Source organism: Salmo trutta, chromosome 33, assembly GCF_901001165.1.
Source record: "Salmo trutta chromosome 33, fSalTru1.1, whole genome shotgun sequence".
Lineage (NCBI taxonomy): Eukaryota > Metazoa > Chordata > Actinopteri > Salmoniformes > Salmonidae > Salmo > Salmo trutta.
Window position 1 is genome coordinate 3,911,513 of NC_042989.1, and position 19,807 is coordinate 3,931,319.

Consider the following 19,807-nt stretch of genomic DNA (forward strand, 5'->3'; position numbering starts at 1 on the left):
CATACTTTTTGGAGAAATGTCCTCTGGTCTGATGAAACAAAAATAGAACTGTTTGGTCATAATGACCATCTTTATGTTTGGAGGAAAAGGGGGGAGGCTTGCAAGCCGAAGAACACCATCCTAACCGCGAAGCATGGCGGTGGCAGCATCATGTTGTGAGGGTGCTTTGCTGCAGGAGGGACTGGTGCGCTTCACAAAATAGATGGCATCATGAGGATATATTGAAGCAACATCTCCAGACATCAGTCAGGAAGTTAAAGCTTGGTCGCAAATGGGTCTTCCAAATGGACAATGACCCCAAGCATACTTCCAAAGTTGTGGCAAAATGGCTTAAGGACAACAAAGTCAAGATATTGGAGTGGCCATCACAAAGCCCTGAGCTCAATCCCATAGAAAATTTGTGGGCAGAACTGAAAAGGCGTGTGCGAGCAAGGAGGCCTACAAACCTGACTCAGTTACATCAGCTCTGTCAGGAGGAATGGGACAAACTTCACCCAACTTATTGTGGGAAGCTTGTGGAAGGCTACCCAAAATGTTTGACCCAAGCTAAACAATTTAAAGGCATTGCTACCAAATACTAATTGAGTGTATGTAAACTTCTGACCCACTGGGAATGTGATGAAAGAAATAAAAGCTGAACTAAATCATTATCTCTGCTATTATTCTGACATTTCACATTCTTAAAATGAAGCGGTGATCCTAACTGACCTAAGCCTTCCCCTATCCTTTGCCCCAGGAGCACCTACCCACTTTCCTCTTCAATGGCTATGAGGACCTGGATACCTTTAAGCTTCTGGAAGAGGAGGATCTAGACGAGCTTGACATCGGTGACCCTCAACACAGGGCTGTGCTGCTCACTGCTGTGGAGCTTCTGCAGGAGTACGACGGTTAGTACACACATTGATAGACACGCACACAGAAACACACACGCACATAGACACCAGAGGATGCTGGTGGGAGGAGCAATAAGAGGACGGGCTCGTTGTAATGGAATAAATGGAACGTTTTCAAACATGGAAACCACGTTTGACTCTGTCCCGTTGACGTCCCTCTGCTGGTGTTGTTGTGCCCTACAGGTAGCAGCGACCCGGACCGTAGCAGCCAGACAGGGGGTTCTCAGGAGAAGCTGTTACTGGACCGCCGGGGCCTACTGGGGGACTCCCCACGAGACTCTGGCTGCTACGAGAGCAACGAGAATCTGGAGAACGGTAACGACAGCCTGACTCGACTCTGACTCTCCTCTTCTTCATCCTCTTCTTGCTGCCATGGGTCTTCTCCAACCACCTCATTCTCTATCTAAAGGCTATGGGCTCCTAATTCTGGACTGATTTTGGATCAGTTTTGCCTTTTAGATCTTATAAATATGATTATATAGACAGCAGGGGGACCTGATCCTAGATCAGCACTCTTACGCAGAGCTTTTTGAATACAGGCACTGATCTTCTGACTCTGTATTTTTTTGTTCCAAAAATGTATTTTCCCTTCATTGAAAACGGGGGAGAACTGAACTGATCAGATGGTATCTATCTCTGCCTGTGTAGAAAAGACAGGGAGAGGACAGCTAACTCTTTTACACTCAGTAACTCAATTATTTTCAGAGACCTGTACTACTGTATGTGTTCTGTAGGGCTGTTTCTAGACCTATACAGGAAGAGTTCTGTCTTAGTATACTGCGTGATGGTGGTTTTGCATTTGCTGAAAATGGTGACTGTTGAACCAAAGGTGTGACGATAAGCTGTAGTTTAAAAATAAATACTTGTCAGTACTACTTACATATTTACTGTGAAAGCTTGCTTTATTTGATAACTATACCATTCTTATTGTGGTTGTTTGCTTTGGGTTTAGTCTTTAAAATAATGTATAACAAAGAATGGTGCTGATTTTTGTAGGCTGTTGTGAATGTCAACAGCCTCTGTGGAGAGTTTGACGTCAGAGTATTTTCCACACTTGTATATTTCTCTCTAGATTTTTGCTGTTTTTGTGTGTATATTTTTCTAGTTCAGAACCATATGTTGCACAATATTTTATGATGTGCTTAAATACAGACCTGCATTATGCAAATAATTTAAGATTTACTAAAATGGTTCAATTATACTTGGGGGCGCAACATTTTTTGTTCAACAATAATTGTGGGCGCATCAAAATGCATAGTTGTAACTGAAACAAATTATTAAAATGTCTAAGATATAAACTGTGTATTAGAGTTGAGGAAACCTTCAAATCTGTGTTAAATACAGTTCATTGCAATCTTCCATAGCACTTCTGATGCTAGGAGTAATACTGGCTGAGATATATTAGGTCAAGTCCCAAATGGCACCCTTTTCCTTTTGACCAAGGCCCATAGTGCACTACATAGGTAATAGGGTGCCCATTGGGACATAACGACAGTCTTTGAGCAGTTCTGAAGTGTGCCACTGTCTGAGTGAGAGCCCGGGGATGGAATAAACTACTCAGTGGTGTACTAGACCGGCCTGTCTACCTGCTTATTTCTGCCTCCTTTCATTTCACTCACCATCAATTCCTACCGGACAACCACTGTATACCAGTCAACTTTCACAATTCAATAAATACTCTTCTTTTTTGATTTTCTGTTCCTCATGTATTTCTATTTTCCTCTGGAAAGAGCTTCATATAATAAAGTAAGTAACAAATGATGTGCATTATGCACACACCTGTACCTGTTTGTTTCAGGAGGGAGGGGCAAAAAGACGTCTTCTTCCATGAGCAGGTCCTCGTCTGGTTTTCAATCCAGTCACCTCCCATCCCCAGAGTCCCCCGGCCTCCCCCTCACCCCGACCCACCCCAGCCTCCCCCTGATCCACCCCAGCAAGACCACCTTACAGACCAGACCAGAGCACCAGTCCACTACCTTACCATCTCTAGGAGCCTCCATGACCAGCTGCAACCTTCTGAGCCCAGGCAGGAGCCAGAGCCATCACAGTCACACCCACAGAGCCATGCCACTGAGGAGCTGGAGCTGTGATAACCTGGGCCTGGCAGGTAAGCCTACTCCCACAGCCCTGGGGCTGCTCCCCCTGGGGGAGCTTCACTCAGACCAGGGCCTCTACACCACTGAGCTCCACACCCTGGAAGACATGAAGCCAGCTCATACCACCATGTCCAAGGCTAAGGGACAGGGCTACCCGACACAAGAGGAGGCCCTACAGCAGTTGTTGACACACTCTGAAGGATCTTTCCTGCCCTCACAACCACTGCTCCCCTCACCTTGTAGTATTCTGTCTGATACGTTAGAGTTGGACATGGGAGTTCCCAGGTTAACAGACCTCCTTCCATACACACACCTCAAAATATCCACTCCAGCACCAGGACGTAGGCCCAAGCATCGTTCAGCCAAGCCTTTCCTGTCAAACCCATGTATACCATCATCACCCCCAGCAATGACCAGTGACGGTGGTAGTGCCTATAAACTCTTCTCTTTAGATGGCACCTCTTTAAAGGATGAAGTTATTACAGAGGCAACAACCCAACCGTGCAGCTCAGACCTGGCAACCCACACCTGTATCTCAGACTGTGACCTTGCAGACTATCCTCTCCAGTCTGAAGCCCACAGGACGCAGCCTGCTGGGGGAATGGAAACTATGCCTGTCAGGTCGGTCAACCTGGGACCCCTCCTGGAGGAAAGACTGGAGTCAGAGGGGATAGATCTGACAGCGGAGCCCTTCTCTGACAAGGTATGCTCTCACCACAATTATACAGTACTGGTAGTAGTACTATGCTCATGCAGTACTAAGAAGTACTCGGGGGGGGCTAAGTAGCACTATGTTCACTCAGGATTAAGCAGCAGTACTATGCTCATAACATTTCAATGTGTTAATGTAAGTACTGTGTTCAGTTACATAAGGTATCCACAGTGCTGTCTACATGCAAAAGGGTACACAACACATTCACTGGCCTCCTCACAAATGGCACCCTATTCCCTATATAGTGCACTACTTTTGGCCAGGGCCCATAGGGCTCTGGTCAAAAGTAGTGCACTATATAGGGAATAGGGTCTCATTTGGGACGGACCCACAATGTTGCCCCTTTAAGCCCAGTGTTTCACTCTGACCCATCTCCACCTGCAGTATGGTCGCTATGGAATCCCCCAGTCTCTGGTCCAGAGGTACGCCACTGACCTGAACCAGCCTCTAACAGAGACCATGTATGCCATGGACCTGCTCAGACTCACACAGCTCCGCAAGCAGCAGCGCATGGCAGTGAGTGACCTTCTATACTACTACAGTCTTAATTTATTCCTTCTTTAGAACATTTTAAATACGTTCAGGGTAGCATTATCTTCATGACAATGCTCTAAATGGCTTTTCCTATCCTCCATACCCCCAGGTGTGTCAAAAGCCACAGACCCTAGCGCTTGGACTAACAGCAGTGACTGACGACTGACACAAATATCATTTACTGCAGCTTACTGGGTTTCCTATCAAGGTTTCATATCAAGTAATTTACCTTTGATTCTAAACTATTATGAACATTTTTAAGCTATCATGTTAATAGTGTACATGAAATACTGCGACTGACTACTGATTTATTCTTTTTTTCTTCATTTAAATATTGTATAAGGTTGAGTGCCATTAAAGCAATACAAAACATTTTCTTTCAATGTACCTTTTCTGGAAAGTTAAAATGTATAAAAAAAACTGAGATATCTGAACACGTGTAGCCTTAACATTCTGTATACTCCCCTTGTCCTAAGGGTAAAAAATTACCTGCCTTCACTAAAGCCCTAAAATAAAGCAGCTTAATTGAATTTTAAACCCCAAATGTATTTTGCATGAAGAAACAACCTGTCATTCATCACAAACTTTGAATATCTGGGTTTTCCCTCTTCACAATGTAGGAAGACTGCATTTAATCAGTGGACACCACTCGTTTTTATTACAACACACCTGTCATAATTGTTTTCTTTACTAAAGTAGAGGTTTATTTATTATTATTGCTAAAGGTACTGCATAGGTGTAAACATAAACAATTTAGCAAGAGATGGCACTTGTATAGCCTAAGAAAGTAGCAGAAATGTGCAGAAAGTAGTTTTAAATGCATTTTATTGAAGCAGTCTTGAACTTTTTTGGCAACATAGTGAGATATTCTTATATACTGTACAATGAGGAATTCAACTACAAAATACTAGTCCTCTCCCATTTTTTTTAACGATTCCACATGTAGGACTGTATGCAAGTGTGTGTGTGCATGGACTTTGCAGATGTATTTCTCATGTGCAGCACATAGTATTTGTTTTACAGTCCTTCTTTGGGGGGCAGAATTGGCATCTCCTCCTCTTGCCTGCCCTAGCTGCAGCCTCAGATGGATCAGGGCAAGATTCAGCCCCCTGAACAGCTTTCACAAGCGCTGCAGAGGCTGCTGTCCGGGGGCGGCGCTCCCTTCTTTGAATATGTGGAGTTACAAGTGCCTTTCCCAGCTGCTTCAGGAACACCCTCCTCCCGCTTATCAGGCATCCAGGTAGGGTTGATCTTGTTCTATGTCAAAGGCATTGTATGAGGAAACATCAATGATGTTATGGAAGATGACCACGAGCCTGCTGGCAGTCATAATCCTGCAGCTGTAAGTTCCAATCACCTTGTCCAGGTTGTCCACGCCTCCTTTGTTGTGGTTGTAGTCCAGGATGATGGCTGGCTTCCTGTCCTCACGATCACTGATCTCAGCCGTTTTGCACAGTGTGCTCAGGAGGACCACATTCTTGTTCCTCTTTGGGAGGTAAGAAACTAGAGTGGGGGTGAAGGCAAACTTTGATGAGAAGGCCTCTCTCCCCCTTGTTGCGAGGAGTGCAGGGGGGAGCTCAGGCTTGTTCTTTCTAACTGTGCCAACCATGGTGATCTTCTTCCTCAGGAGCTGCTGGCTGAGTTCATAAGAGGTGAAGAAATTGTCACACGTGACATTGTGCCCCCTCAGTCCATCTGTCACATCAAGCACAACCCGCATCCCCTGGTTCTTCTCTGGGCCTCCACTGGTCGGCTTCCCTGTGTAGACTTGCATCTTCCAAGCGTAGCTGGATTGTGCGTCACAGGCATATACTGTAGGAAAGGACAGTGACCTTTAGACGCAAGAGATTACTATCAGTAATTAGTATCGGTGTCACAGAAAACAATCACATAAATCAATGATATTACAGCAATACATAATAAAAATAACAGTGAAAATCCCTTACATTACAGATATGAAAACACAAATTTACCTCTGAATGGAACCAGTTGCTCATCCACTGTTACCTCAGGCCCAGGGATGTAGAGGTATGGCAGACGCTCCACCCACTTCTCCCAGACCTCTCTTATGGCCGCCAGTTTGTCTCACACGTCTTGCAGGTCTTGACTCACGGTTATCAAATCGTATCATTCTTGAGAAAGTGTGAAAGACTTTCAGCGGCATCGTGGCACGGAAAATCGCCCTTCCGCTCTCTGCATCCCAGAGACTACATGTAGCCTCTCCTCGTGAACTATACACACTCGCTAAGATTAGCAGCCCTATGTAGGCACACAGGTCAATCTCATCCATCCTTTTCCAGGAAACGCTCCAAATTTGTCATCTCCAGGATGATTTTTTCGATGGCTGATGTGATGAACAAGTAGAATGTTAAGGCAATGTCCTGGGCATGGGCAACTGCATGCCTTGTGTCCTTATGACATTTTGTGCTGCCATCCTGCTCTGGTTGTCATATGGTGACAAGGACCATGTTATTTTGCTGTTATTTGACAAAAATGTCTCTTTCAGTTTGGGGGATTTATTTTTTATCTGAAGATGATGCATCGTGCTCTGGGTTGTATTCTTCCCCATCTTCTTCTTCATATACCTCCTCCTCTTCTAAATCATTGTTCTCTTGTTCCTCCTGGACATCTGAAAAAATCAGATATACGACCTGTTGGGCACTGAAAAGTGCACTCATGGCTTCAGCAAAGAGAGAGCTGGGGGGACTGTCATCTGCAGCACCTTTATAGCCTCAGACTGCATTCCCCATTAGTAAACAATGCTTTCAATAAATGTTTATTTTGTTTGAAAGTTTGTTGATTTTGTCTGAAATTCTTTTTATTTTGTCTGTGAACTTGAGTCGTGTGGGGTCGTGGAGGGGAGATGCTGCACATGCACAAGAACGTTTTAGTTTTGACTCAGTTTAATCAGTAGCACACATCTCAATTTCTCATTGTGTGTGTGTGTGTCTTTGGTTTTTGTGGTGTGTAAATTATTTTATAACTACCGGGTCAAAAATGACCCTAAGACAATCTTTGTACCCTGGTGGTGTACAGCTTTCATGGAAATATGAACAAAGGCGATGTTTCACTTTTTCTAATGTTGGGGTCACTCTAGGAAAAGTCCTCAAATTTCAAGTTGAAAAAATATAATTCAGGGACTTTTCTTTGCTGTTAAACATAGTGGTGGATCATTTTTGACCCTTAAGAAAACACAAGGGTTAAAACAATACTAACTGAAATGTCAAGCCCCTGTGCCGTACTATTCTACTGCAGCGATTATTGATTGCTTGTCTGAAATATCCTTCTCCCTGAGGGGTTTTGGCTATGTTTAAATGGCATATGTACTGTTCAGTAGAATCCAAAAATGTATTCATTCAATGTCATTAGTCTTGGTAGCTTCCAAAACATTCAAATGACTTCTAACACTATTTCACAGTAGAGATTCAATTCATAAAATCAATTGCATTTTATATCAAGCCGGCAAAATCTCTATTAATGCATTAATTTAATTCATGTGCAATGGCAGGTATCACTGATTGTGACCAAAAAAAGGTGCATACCGAGTGAATAGATCATATTGTTTCATGATTTATCTCTAGCAGAGCATCTGTTTACAGCCTGGTCCTGAAGGGCCTCTGTTCAGAAATCATTCACATTTTATTTCAAGAACGCTAAATCTCTGCTTTCTATTCATGAATTCATTGCTTTCTTTTCATTTATAGTAGCAGGTATCACTAATTGTTTTAACATAAAATGGTGCAGAGTGAGTGATTTTATATTATTATATCCTGGTACCTGTGGTGCATAACTATGGCCCTGGGGGGCCTCTCATGGAGACACTTTCCGACCAGCCCCCATGGCCATAGTTATGCACCACAGGTACCTGTCGGCTCCCAGGAGGACAAGTGCCCTCTCCACCTGGACGTTCTTCCTACCCTGTCTCAGCCCCACAGACACCCCCAGGACCCTGGCCCTGCTCAGGGACGGCTCTAGCTTGCTTACAGCACTCCAGGATGCCCTGGCTGTCCCTTGGATCCACCTTCAAGTGCCAGTCGTCCGCCTGCCTACGGTACCAATCAGCCAAACAGTCGCACAAAGACATCAACTGTTTTCCTCCGAAGAGCATACAGATTTAACTTGTAGTGAACATGTGGAAAGTTGTTTTAGATCTTAGTGGTAGAACCTGGGCATCCCCCTTTCTATTTTATCATCATGTCATTTTGTTTATTTCGGAGTATTCCTCATCATCATGTAAAGAGCATCTCATTTTATGATGCAATGATGTTTTCTAATAAAGTTGTACTGGACTTGCCTGGTGTGCCGCCCATCGTCACGCTGTGCATCCTTGGGTAGATGTAGAACTGCCTTTCACCATTCCGGATTAAGTGTTGGAGCCAGGGGGCCTGGGCCTTCAAATCAAAGTTTGTCATATACAGCGTAGTGTACACAGCACAATGACATGCTTATTTACAAGCTCTCCTCTCAGGTATGTGTGTGTATAAACACCTTCAGGACCTGTCCCCTAACAGGGTAGACCTGAGAGTCCCCTACTAAAGACTTGGCCCCCAGACTGGGGCAGTTGACAATGACATATCCCTGGCTGCTTAGTTCCTGGAGATGTTTACTTTCTGCTTCACAACCAGGCCTCCTGCTTTTCTAAACCTAAAAGTCACAAAAGACACAGATTTGTGATTTTAAATTCAAAGTCCAAAAAGAGTGTACAGTGCCTTCAGAAAGTATTCACACACCTTTACTTTTGCCACAATTTTTGTCTTACAGCCTGAATTAAAATGTAACTCAATTGAGATGTTGTCACTGCTCTACACACAATAATGTCAAAATTGAATTTTGTTGGTACAACATTTGAGAAATGTATAGAAAATGAAAAGCGCAAATGTCTTGAGTCAATAACTATTCAATCCCTTTGTTATGGCAAGCCAAAAGAAGTCTATGAGTGAAAATGTGCTTAACATATTGCATAATAAGTTGCATGGACTCATTCCGTGTTCAATAATACCCCATCTCTCTACCACACACACACACACACAATTATCTCTAAGGTCCCGCAATCGAGTAGTGAATTTCAAGAACAGATTCCACTACAAAGAACAGGAAGGTTGTTCAATGCTTCAGGGGGAAAAAAGGAAGCCTGCACAGAATTCAACTAAATCCAAAACATGCATCCTGTTTGCAACAAAGCACTTAAATAATACTGCAAAAAAAATGTTTTGTCCTGAATACAAAGCGTTATGTTTGAGGCAAATCCAACACAGCTCATCATATTTTCAAGTATGGTGATGACTGCATAATGTTATGGCTATGCTTGTCATCGGCAAGGACTAGGGATAAAAATAAACTAAATACAGGTATAATCCTGAAGGGAAAATGGCTGTCTAGCAATAATCAACTTGACAGAGATTGAAGAATTTAAGAATGGGCAAATATTTTACAATTCAGATGTGCAAAGCTCTTAGATGTACCCAAAAAAAGGATCTCAGCTTTAATTGCCGCCAAAGGTGCTTTTTACAAAGTATTGACTCAGGGGTGTGAAAACTTATGTAAATTTGATTTCTGTATTTAATTTTCAATACATTTACATTTCTAAAAACACTTTCACTTTGTCATTATGAGGTATTGTGTGTACATGGGTGAGAGAAAAAAATAAATGTTTTTATCAATATTGAATTCCGATTAACATAGCAAAATGTGGCGCTGTACAGTATCCTTTACAATGTTTATGATAGCTGTTAATCGAACACATGACGACAGTACAGTATAGAAGTAAAACTATATAACCAATCCACTTTAGGGTTGGGATCCTTTTTAACCAGAAGGACTTCCAAATGAATGAATGCATGTCGAACTAATTGAACTGGGTTTGACACATTATGTGCTTCGAAATGGCAACTTATTCACTATATATAGTGTACTCTTCTGGCTCTGGTCAAAAGTAGTGCACTATAGAAGTAATAGGGTGTCATTTTGGACGCATCCATTCCCTCATGGTTGAGTATCATTACCCTGAGCTAAGCAACGCCCAAGCCTCTGATGCTTCTTCTGATTGGGTGATGGCAAGCAGGTGATCTATCGTCTTCTTGAATCCAATCAAATCAAAGATTATTGGTTGCATACACAGATTTGGAGATGTTATCGCAAGTGCAGCAAAATGCTTGTTTCTAACTCCAACAGTGCAGTATACCTAGCGCTAAAAAATTTAAAACACATAATCCCCAAACATACAGTACCATTCAAAAGTTTGGGGTCACTTAGAAATGTCCTTGTTTTTTAAGGAAAAGCAAAAAAAAATTGTCCATTAAAACAACATCAAATTGATCAGAAATACATTGTTAATGTTGTAAATGAATATTGTAGCAGGAAACTGCTGATTTTTAATGGAATATCTACAGAGGCCCATTTTCAGCAACCATCACTCCTGGGTTCCAATGGCACGTTGTGTTAGCTAATCCAGGTATATCATTTTAAAAGGCTAATTGATCATTAGAAACCCTTTTGCAATTATGTTAGCACTGCTGAAAACTGTTGTTCTGATTAAATGAAGCAATAAAACTGGCCTCTTTTAGACTAGTTGAGTATCTGGAACATCAGCGTTTGTGGGTTTGATTACAGGCTCAAAATGGCCAGAATCACTGAAACTCGTCAGTCTACTCGTTCTGGGAAATGAAGGCTATTCCATGTGAGAAATTGCCAAGAAACTGAAGATCTCATACAATGCTGTGTACTACTCCCTTCACAGAACAGTGCAAACTGGCTCTAACCAGAATAGAAAGAGGAGTGCTCACAACTGAGCAAGAGGACAACTACATTAGTGTCTAGTTTCAGAAACAGACGCCTCACAAGTCCTCAACTGGCAGGTTCATTAAATAGTACCTGCAAAACACCAATCTCAATGTCAACAGTGAAGAGGCAATTTCTCGCATGGAATAGCCTTGATTTCTCAGAACAAGAATAGACTGACGAGTTTTAGAAGAAAGTTCTTTGTTTCTGGCCATTTTGAGTCTGTAATTGAACCCACAAATGCTGATGCTCAACTAGTCTAAAGAATTCCAGTTTTATTGCTTCTTTTATCAGAACAACCATTTTCAGCTGTGCTTACATAATTGCAAAAGTGTATAGAAAAGGTGTCTAATAGAAAAGGTGTCTACAGCAGTAGTTTTTTTAGGATGAGCCATTACTAAAATACAGTATATACAGTACATTCGGAAAGTATTCAGACCCCTTGACTTTATCCACATTTTGTTACGTTACAGACTAATTCTAAAATGGATTGAAATGTCTTTTCCCTCATCAACCTACAAAGCCAAAACAGGTTTTTGGAAATGTTTGCAAATGTATTAAAAAAACTGAAATATTATATTTACATATGTATTCAGACCCTTTACTCAGTCCTTTGTTGAAGCACCTTTGGCAGAGATTACAGTCTCGAGTCTTCTTGGGTATGACCCTTGAGGAATGACCCTACAAGCTTGGCACACCTGTATTTTGGGAGTTTCTCCCATTCTTCTCTGCGGATCCTCTCAAGATCTGTCAGGTTGGATGGGGAGCGTCGCTGCACAGCTATTTTCAGGTCTCTCCAGAGATGTTCAATCAGGTTCAAATCCGGGCTCTGGCTGTCCCGAAGCCACTCCTGCGTTGTCTTGCCTGCGTGCTTTGGGTTGTTGTCCTGTTGGAAGGTCAACCTTTGCCACAGTCTGAGGTCCTGAACGCTCTGGAGCAGGTTTTCATCAATGATCTCTCTGTACTTTGCTCCGTTCATCTTTCCCTCAATCCTGACTAGTCTCCCAGTTCCTGCCGATGAAAAACATCCCCACACCATGCTTAACCGTAGGGATGGTGCCAGGTTTCCTCAAGACATGACGCTTTGCATTCAGGACAAAGAATTCAATCTTGTTTTCATCAGAACAGAGAATGTAGTTTCTCATGGTCTGAGTGTCCTTTGGGTGCCTTTTAGGCAAATTCCAAGTGGGCTGTCATGCTTTTTTTACTGAGGAGTGGCTTCCGTCTGACCACTCTACCATACAGGCCTGATTGGTGGAGTGCTGCAGAGATGGTTGTTCTTCTGGAAGGTTCTCCCATCTCCACAGAGGAACTCTAGAGCTCTGTCAGTGTCCATTGGGTTCTCGGTACCTTCCTGACCAAGGCCCTTCTCCCCCAATTGCTCCATTTGGTCGGGCGGCTAGCTCTAGGAAGAGTCTTGGTGGTTCCAAACTTCTTCCATTTAAGAATGATGGAGGCCACATTGTTCTTGGGGACCTTCAATGCTGCAGAAATATTTTGGTACCCTTCCCCTTATCTAGACAGGTGTGTGCCTTTCCCAATCATGTTAAATCGATTGGATTTACCACAGGTGGACTCTGTAGAAACATCTCAAGGATGATCAATGGAAACAGGATGTACCTGAGCAAAATTTCAAGTCTCATAGCAAAGGGTCTGAATACTTATGTAAATAAGGTATTTCAGGTTTTTATATTTTTAATAAATGTGCACATTTTTCTAAAAACCTGTTTTTGCCTTGTTATTATGGTGTATTGAGGGTAGATTGCTGAGTTGTTTTTTTTAATGAATTTTAGAATAAGGTTGTAACGTAACAAAATGTGGAAAAAGTCAAAGGGTCTGAATACTTTCCGAATGCACTGTTGGTATTTTTTTACATTTTATTAGGATCCCCATTAGCTATTGCAAAAGCTGCAGCTACTCTTCCTGGGGTCCACACAACACATGAAACAGCAAGAAAGTAGACCTCTGTTTACATCACATACCCTATCAAGCATTTCACACACATTATTTAGATACTGACTGCCATCACTTGGTGGCCTATAGCAACACCCCAAAGGAAAACGCTTTAGATGTGCCAAGTGAACTTGCAACCACAACACTTCAATAACACTTGACATAAGATCTTCTCTAAGCATTACAGGGATTTGGCTCTGAATATATATATATACATATAAAGCAACACCTCCACCATAAGCATTTATGTATCTTCTATAGATGTTATATACTTGAATTGCTACTGCTGTACCATCAAATGAATTATCTAAGTGAGTCTCAGAAATGGCTAATATATGAATGTTATCTAATGTTAGCTAGTTATTGATTTCATGAACCTTATTTATAAGGCTACATACATTAATATGGGCTATTTTCAGCCCTTTCCTAGGTAGCTTATTAGAGAGAGACTTAATATGGAAAAGAGCAAACAAAGCTGTGGGCTTGAAGCTACTAACCCATAGGCTTGGCGCTCTCATCCCTTCCAGGCTTCTGGGAGGGAAGGTGGACAATGAGTCTGTCATATCGGATGTAAGCCATGTACATATGAAGTGAGTAAAACAGTATGCAAACATTATTAAAGTGACCAGTGTTCAATGACTATGCACATAGCGTGGCAGTCTCTAAGGTGCTGGGTTGAGTACCGGGTGGTAGTCGGCTAGTAACAGGGACTAAGGTTCAGGGCAGAGCACTGGGCAGAGGACAGCTAGTGGTGTCCTCACCTTCCAACAGGACAACAACCCTAATCACAAGACAACACAGGAGTGGCTTTGGAACAAGTCTCTGAATGCCCTTGAGTGGCCCAGTCAGAGCCCGGATTTGAACCCGATCGAACATCTCTGAAAATAGTTGTGCAGTGACGCTCCCCATCCAACCTGACAGAGCTTAAGAGGATCTGCAGAGAAGAATGGGAAAAACTCCCCAAATAAAGGTGTACCAAGCTTGTAGCGTCACACCCAAGAAAACTCAAGGCAGTAATCGCTGCCAAAGATGCTTCAACAAAGTACTGAGTAAAGGGTCTGAATACTTATGTAAATGTGATTTTTCAGTTTTACATTTTTACTAGATTTGCAAAAATGTCTAAACCTGTTTTTGCTTTGTCATAATGGGGAATTGTGTGTAGATTGATGAGGGGGAAAAAACAATTACATTTATTTTAGAATAAGGCTGTAATGTAACAAAATGTGGAAAAAGGCAAGGGAGTCTGCATACTTTCCAAATGCACTGTAGCTGGTCTGTTTGTACACTTCCATGTTCCCAGTCACCTTGCCATGGTTTAATGCAGTGGCGTGTGAAAGCTGCCATCTATCCTCATTTTTAGGTTTGGATCAATTCTAATCATCACAGTGGGAACAACATCCTCTATGCAGTTCCTGATGAACCCAGTCACTGCGTCCGTATATAAGTCTGAAGCGACCCAGGACTATTTTCTAGTCCGCGTGATCAAAACAATCTTGAAGCATAGATTTCGATTGTTCAGACCAACGTTGAACAGTCCTTACCACGGGAGCATCCTGCTTAATTTTCTGCCTATAGGTGGAGAGGAGCTGAATGGAGGCGTGATCTGATTTGCATAAGGGAGGGCGGTGGAGGCCCTTGTAGCTGTCCCGGAAGGGAGAGTAGCAATGATCCAGGTCCATGTTACGCGTGTAGCACAGGAGATGTGTTGATAGAATTTCTGTCAGGGAGGGAGGAGTAATGGTCCCATCAACTGGGGATGATCTTTTCTGATTAATTTACTTTAATTCATTGTGAATTAATTATTATAATTCACTTTAATCAACCTAGAGCAGTGACACATACAGTTGAAGTCGGAAGTTTACATACACTTAGGTTAGTCATTAAAACACATTTTTTCAACCACTCCACAAATTTCTTGTTAACAAACTATAGTTTTGGCAAGTCGGTTAGGACTGTCACAGTATCCACAGAAAATGGTGCCCCTCCTCGGCCGGGCGGCGCTCGGCGGTCGTCGTCGCCGGTCTACTAGCTGCCACCGATCTATGTTCTGTGTTCGTTGTGTTTTGTCTGTTTAAGTCCGCACCTGTTTCCGTTTCTGTAATTAGTGGGGGGGTATTTAGTTTGTTCCTTGTGTTTTGTGCGGGATTGTTTATTCGTCAGCGGGCAGGTCTGTGAACGTTTGTTTTCTGCACATTTTTCCCCAGCGGCTTCTCGCTAGAGGAATGTTATATTTGCCGGGCTGCGCCCAGTGCGTATCTTTATTTTCTCGGGGTTAACTGTGTTCCCGGGTGGTCTCTGGGCACACCCTATGCCCTTGTGTTACGCCGAGTGGTTTGTTCCCGGTGAAATAAATATACCGTTCTACGGCACAACTGGACTACGTCTCCTGCGTTTGACTCTGCCTTTTCCTCCTGCCTTACGGAACCGTGACAAGGACATCTACTTTGTGCATGACACAAGTCATTTTTCCAACAATTGTTTACAGACAGATTATTTCACTTATAATTCACTGTATCACAATTCCAGTGGGTCAGAAGTTTACATTCACTAAGTTGACTGTGCCTTTAAACAGCTTGGAAAATTCCAGAAAATGATGTCATGGCTTTAGAAGCTCTGATAGGCTAATTGACATCATTTGAGTCAATTGGAGGTGTACCTGTGGATGTATTTCAAGGCCTACCTTCAAACTCAGTGCCTCTTTGCTTGACATCATGGGAAAATCAAAATAAATCAGCCAAGACCTCAGAAAAAATTGTAGACCTCCACAAGTCTGGTTCATCCTTTGGAGCAATTTCAAACGCCTGAAGGTACCACGTTCATCTGTACAAACAATAGTACGCAAGTATAAACACCATGGGACCACGCAGCCGTCATACCGCTCAGGAAGGAGACGCGTTCTCTCTCCTAGAGATGAACGTACTTTGGTGCGAAAAGTGCAAATCAATCCCAGAACAACAGCAAAGGACCTTGTGAAGATGCTGGAGGAAACAGGTACAAAAGTATCTATATCTACAGTAAAATGAGTCCTATATCGACATAAGCTGCTCAGCAAGGAAGAAGCCACTGCTCCAAAACCGACAAGAAACCCAGACTACGGTTTGCAACTGCACATGGGGACAATGATCGTACTTTTTGAGAAATGTCCTATGGTCTGATGAAACAAAAATAGAACTGTTTGGTCCTTGTCATGGCCTCCAAACCCTCAAGCTGCATATTGGACCCTATTCCAACTAAACTACTGAAAGAGCTGCTTCCTGTGCTTGGCCCTCCTATGTTGAACATAATAAACGGCTCTCTATCCACCGGATGTGTACCAAGCTCACTAAAAGTGGCAGTAATAAAGCCTCTCTTGAAAAAGCCGAATCTTGACCCAGAAATTATAAAAAACTATCGGCCTATATCGAATCTTCCATTCCTCTCAAAAATTTTAGAAAAAGTTGTTGCGCAGCAACTCACTGCCTTCCTGAAGACAAACAATGTATACGAAACGCTTCAGTCTGGTTTTAGACCCCATCATAGCACTGAGACTGCACTTGTGAAGGTGGTAAATGACCTTTTAATGACGTCAGACCGAGGCTCTTCATCTGTCCTCATGCTCCTAGATCTTAGTGCCGCTTTTGATACCATCGATCACCACATTCTTTTGGAGAGATTGGAAACCCAAATTGGTCTACATGGACAAGTTCTGGCCTGGTTTAGATCTTATCTGTCGGAAAGATATCAGTTTGTCTCTCTGAATGGTTCGTCCTCTGACAAATCAATTGTAAATTTCGGTGTTCCTCAAGGTTCCGTTCTAGGACCACTATTGTTTTCACTATATATTTTACCTCTTGGGGATGTCATTCGAAAACATAATGTTAAATTTCACTGCTATGCGGACGACACACAGCTGTACATTTCAATGAAACATGGTGAAGCCCCAAAATTGCCCTCGCTAGAAGCCTGTGTTTCAGACATAAGGAAGTGGATGGCTGCAAATGTTCTACTTTTAAACTCGGACAAAACAGAGATGCTTGTCCTAGGTCCCAAGAAACAAAGAGATCTTCTGTTGAATCTGACAATTAATCTGGATGGTTGTACAGTCGTCTCAAATAAAACTGTGAAGGACCTCGGCGTTACTCTGGACCCTGATCTCTCTTTTGAAGAACATATCAAGACTGCTTCAAGGACAGCTTTTTTCCATCTACGTAACATTGCAAAAATCAGAAACTTTCTGTCCAAAAATGACGCAGAAAAATTATTCCATGCTTTTGTTACTTCTAGGCTCGACTACTGCAATGCTTTACTTTCCCGCTACCCGGATAAAGCACTAAACAAACTTCAGTTAGTGCTAAATACGGCTGCTAGAATCCTGACTAGAACCAAAAAATTTGATCATATTACTCCAGTGCTAGCCTCCCTACACTGGCTTCCTGTTAAGGCAAGGGCTGATTTCAAGGTTTTACTGCTAACCTACAAAGCATTACATGGGCTTGCTCCTACCTATCTTTCCGATTTGGTCCTGCCGTACATACCTACACGTACGCTACGGTCACAAGACGCAGGCCTCCTAATTGTCCCTAGAATTTCTAAGCAAACGGCTGGAGGTAGGGCTTTCTCCTATAGAGCTCCATTTTTATGGAATGGTCTGCCTACCCATGTGAGAGACGCAGACTCAGTCTCAACCTTTAAGTCTTTACTGAAGACTTATCTCTTCAGTAGGTCCTATGATTAAGTATAGTCTGGCCCAGGAGTGTGAAGGTGAACGGAAAGGCTGGAGCAACGAACCGCCCTTGCTGTCTCTGCCTTGTCGGTTCCCCTCTTCCCACTGGGATTCTCTGCCTCTAACCCTTTTACAGGGGCTGAGTCACTGACTTACTGGTGTTCTTCCATGCCGTCCATGGGAGGGGTGCGTCACTTGAGTAGGTTGAGCCACTGACGTGGTCTTCCTGTCTGGGTTGGCGCCCCCCCCTTGGGTTGTGCCGTGGCGGAGATCTTTGTGGGCTATACTCGGCCTTGTCTTCGGACGGTAAGTTGGTGGTTGTAGATATCCCTCTAGTGGTGTGGGGGCTGTGCTTTGGCAAAGTGGGTGGGGTTATATCCTGCCTGTTTGGCCCTGTCCGGGGGTATCATCGGATGGGGCCACAGTGTCTTCTGATCCCTCCTGTCTCAGCCTCCAGTATTTATGCTGCAGTAGTTTATGTGTCGGGGGGCTAGGGTCAGTCTGTTACATCTGGAGTATTCTCTTGTCTTATCCGGTGTCCTGTGTGAATGTAAATATGCTCTCTCTAATTCTCTCTTTCTTTCTTTCTCTCGGAGGACCTGAGCCCTAGGACCATGCCTCAGGACTACCTGGCATGATGACTCCTTGCTGTCCCCAGTCCACCTGGCCATGCTGCTGCTCCAGTTTCAACTGTTCTGCCTGCGGCTACGGAACCCTGACCTGTTCACCGGACGTGCTTGTTGCACCCTCGACAATTACTATGATTATTATTATTTTACCATGCTGGTCATTTACGAACATTTTAACATCTTGACCATGTTCTGTTATAATATCCACCCTGCACAGCCAGAAGAGGACTGGCCACCCCTCATAGCCTGGTTCCTCTCTAGGTTTCTTCCTAGGTTTTTGGCCTTTCTCAGGAGTTTTTCCTAGGGAGTTTTTCCCAGCCACCGTGCTTCTTTCACATGCATTGCTTGCTGTTTGGGGTTTTAGGCTGGGTTTCTGTACAGCACTTTGAGATTTCAGCTGATGTACGAAGGGCTATATAAATAAATTTGATTTGATTTTGATTTGATTTGGTCATAATGACCATCGTTACGTTTGGAGGAAAAAGGGGGAAGCTTGCAAGCCGAAGAACACCATCCCAACCGTGAAGCACAGGGGTGGCAGCATCATGTTGTGGGGGTCCTTTGCTGCAGGAGGGACTATTGCACTTCACAAAATAGATGGCTTCATGAGGATGGAAAATTATGTTGAAATATTGAAGCAACATGTCAGGAAGTTAAAGCTTGGTCGCAAATGGGTATTCCAAATGGACAATGACCCAAGCATACTTCCAAAGTTGTGGCAAAATGGCTTAAGGACAACAAAGTCAAGGTATTGGAGTGGCCATCACAAAGCCCTGACCTCAATCCTATAGAACATTTGTGGGCAGAACTGAAACAGCATGTGTGAGCAAGGAGGCCTACAAACCTGACTCAGTTACACCAGCTCTGTCAGGAGGAATGGGCCAAAATTCACCCAACTTATTGTGGGAAGCTTGTGGAAGGCTACCCAAAACGTTTGACCCAAGTTAAACAATTTCAAGGCAATGCAACCAAATACTAATTGAGTGTATGTAACCATCTGACCCACTGGGAATGTTAAGAAATAATTCTCTACTATTATTCTGACATTTCACATTCTTAAAATAAAGTGGTGATCCTAACTGACCTAAGACATATAATTTTTACTAGGATTAAATGTTAGGAATTGTGAAAAACTGAGTTTAAATGTATTTGGCTAAGGTGTATGTAAACTTCTGACTTCAACTGTAGTTAGCCTAGTACACCTTTTATAGCATAGCAAAGTTGTATATCTTATTGTCTACCCATTCACATGAAGTGATCAGAGAAGTAATTAATTGTTAATAAACAATCAATAAATTGGATGAAAATAAGACTGTGCCTCACCTGGTGTCAGGGGTAAACCTGTCTGCTATGAGGGTCACAGAGCAGTGGGGGAGGGCCTCAGCGATGCACACAGCTATGGCGAAACCCACCACACCCCCAGCCACCACCATACCTTCAGACACTTCGTCTCAGGATGATTCTGCTGGGAGAAAAACTACAAAATAAGTTAAACTTGTACTACCTAGGTA

At 43.0% G+C, this 19,807-nt stretch overlaps 1 protein-coding gene and 1 pseudogene across 5 annotated transcripts in view; one reads left to right on the top strand and one right to left on the bottom strand.

The window, feature by feature from the left end:
* LOC115172243 (SAM and SH3 domain-containing protein 1) overlaps nucleotides 1-4,607 on the top strand; it is an 84,192-nt gene extending 79,585 nt beyond the window's left edge. For all 5 annotated transcript variants that reach the window (XM_029729480.1, XM_029729482.1, XM_029729481.1 and 2 more), the window contains 5 exons: nucleotides 737-887; nucleotides 1,077-1,208; nucleotides 2,692-3,692; nucleotides 4,086-4,217; nucleotides 4,345-4,607. In XM_029729480.1, coding sequence (XP_029585340.1) covers nucleotides 737-887; nucleotides 1,077-1,208; nucleotides 2,692-3,692; nucleotides 4,086-4,217; nucleotides 4,345-4,401 — 1,473 coding nt within the window. In that variant the 3' untranslated portion in view covers nucleotides 4,402-4,607. The remainder of the gene's footprint in view (nucleotides 1-736; nucleotides 888-1,076; nucleotides 1,209-2,691; nucleotides 3,693-4,085; nucleotides 4,218-4,344) is intronic.
* Nucleotides 4,608-7,932: 3,325 nt separating this feature from the next.
* LOC115172061 (D-aspartate oxidase-like) lies at nucleotides 7,933-19,729 on the bottom strand (annotated as a pseudogene).
* Between the last annotated feature and the right edge of the window lie 78 nt (nucleotides 19,730-19,807).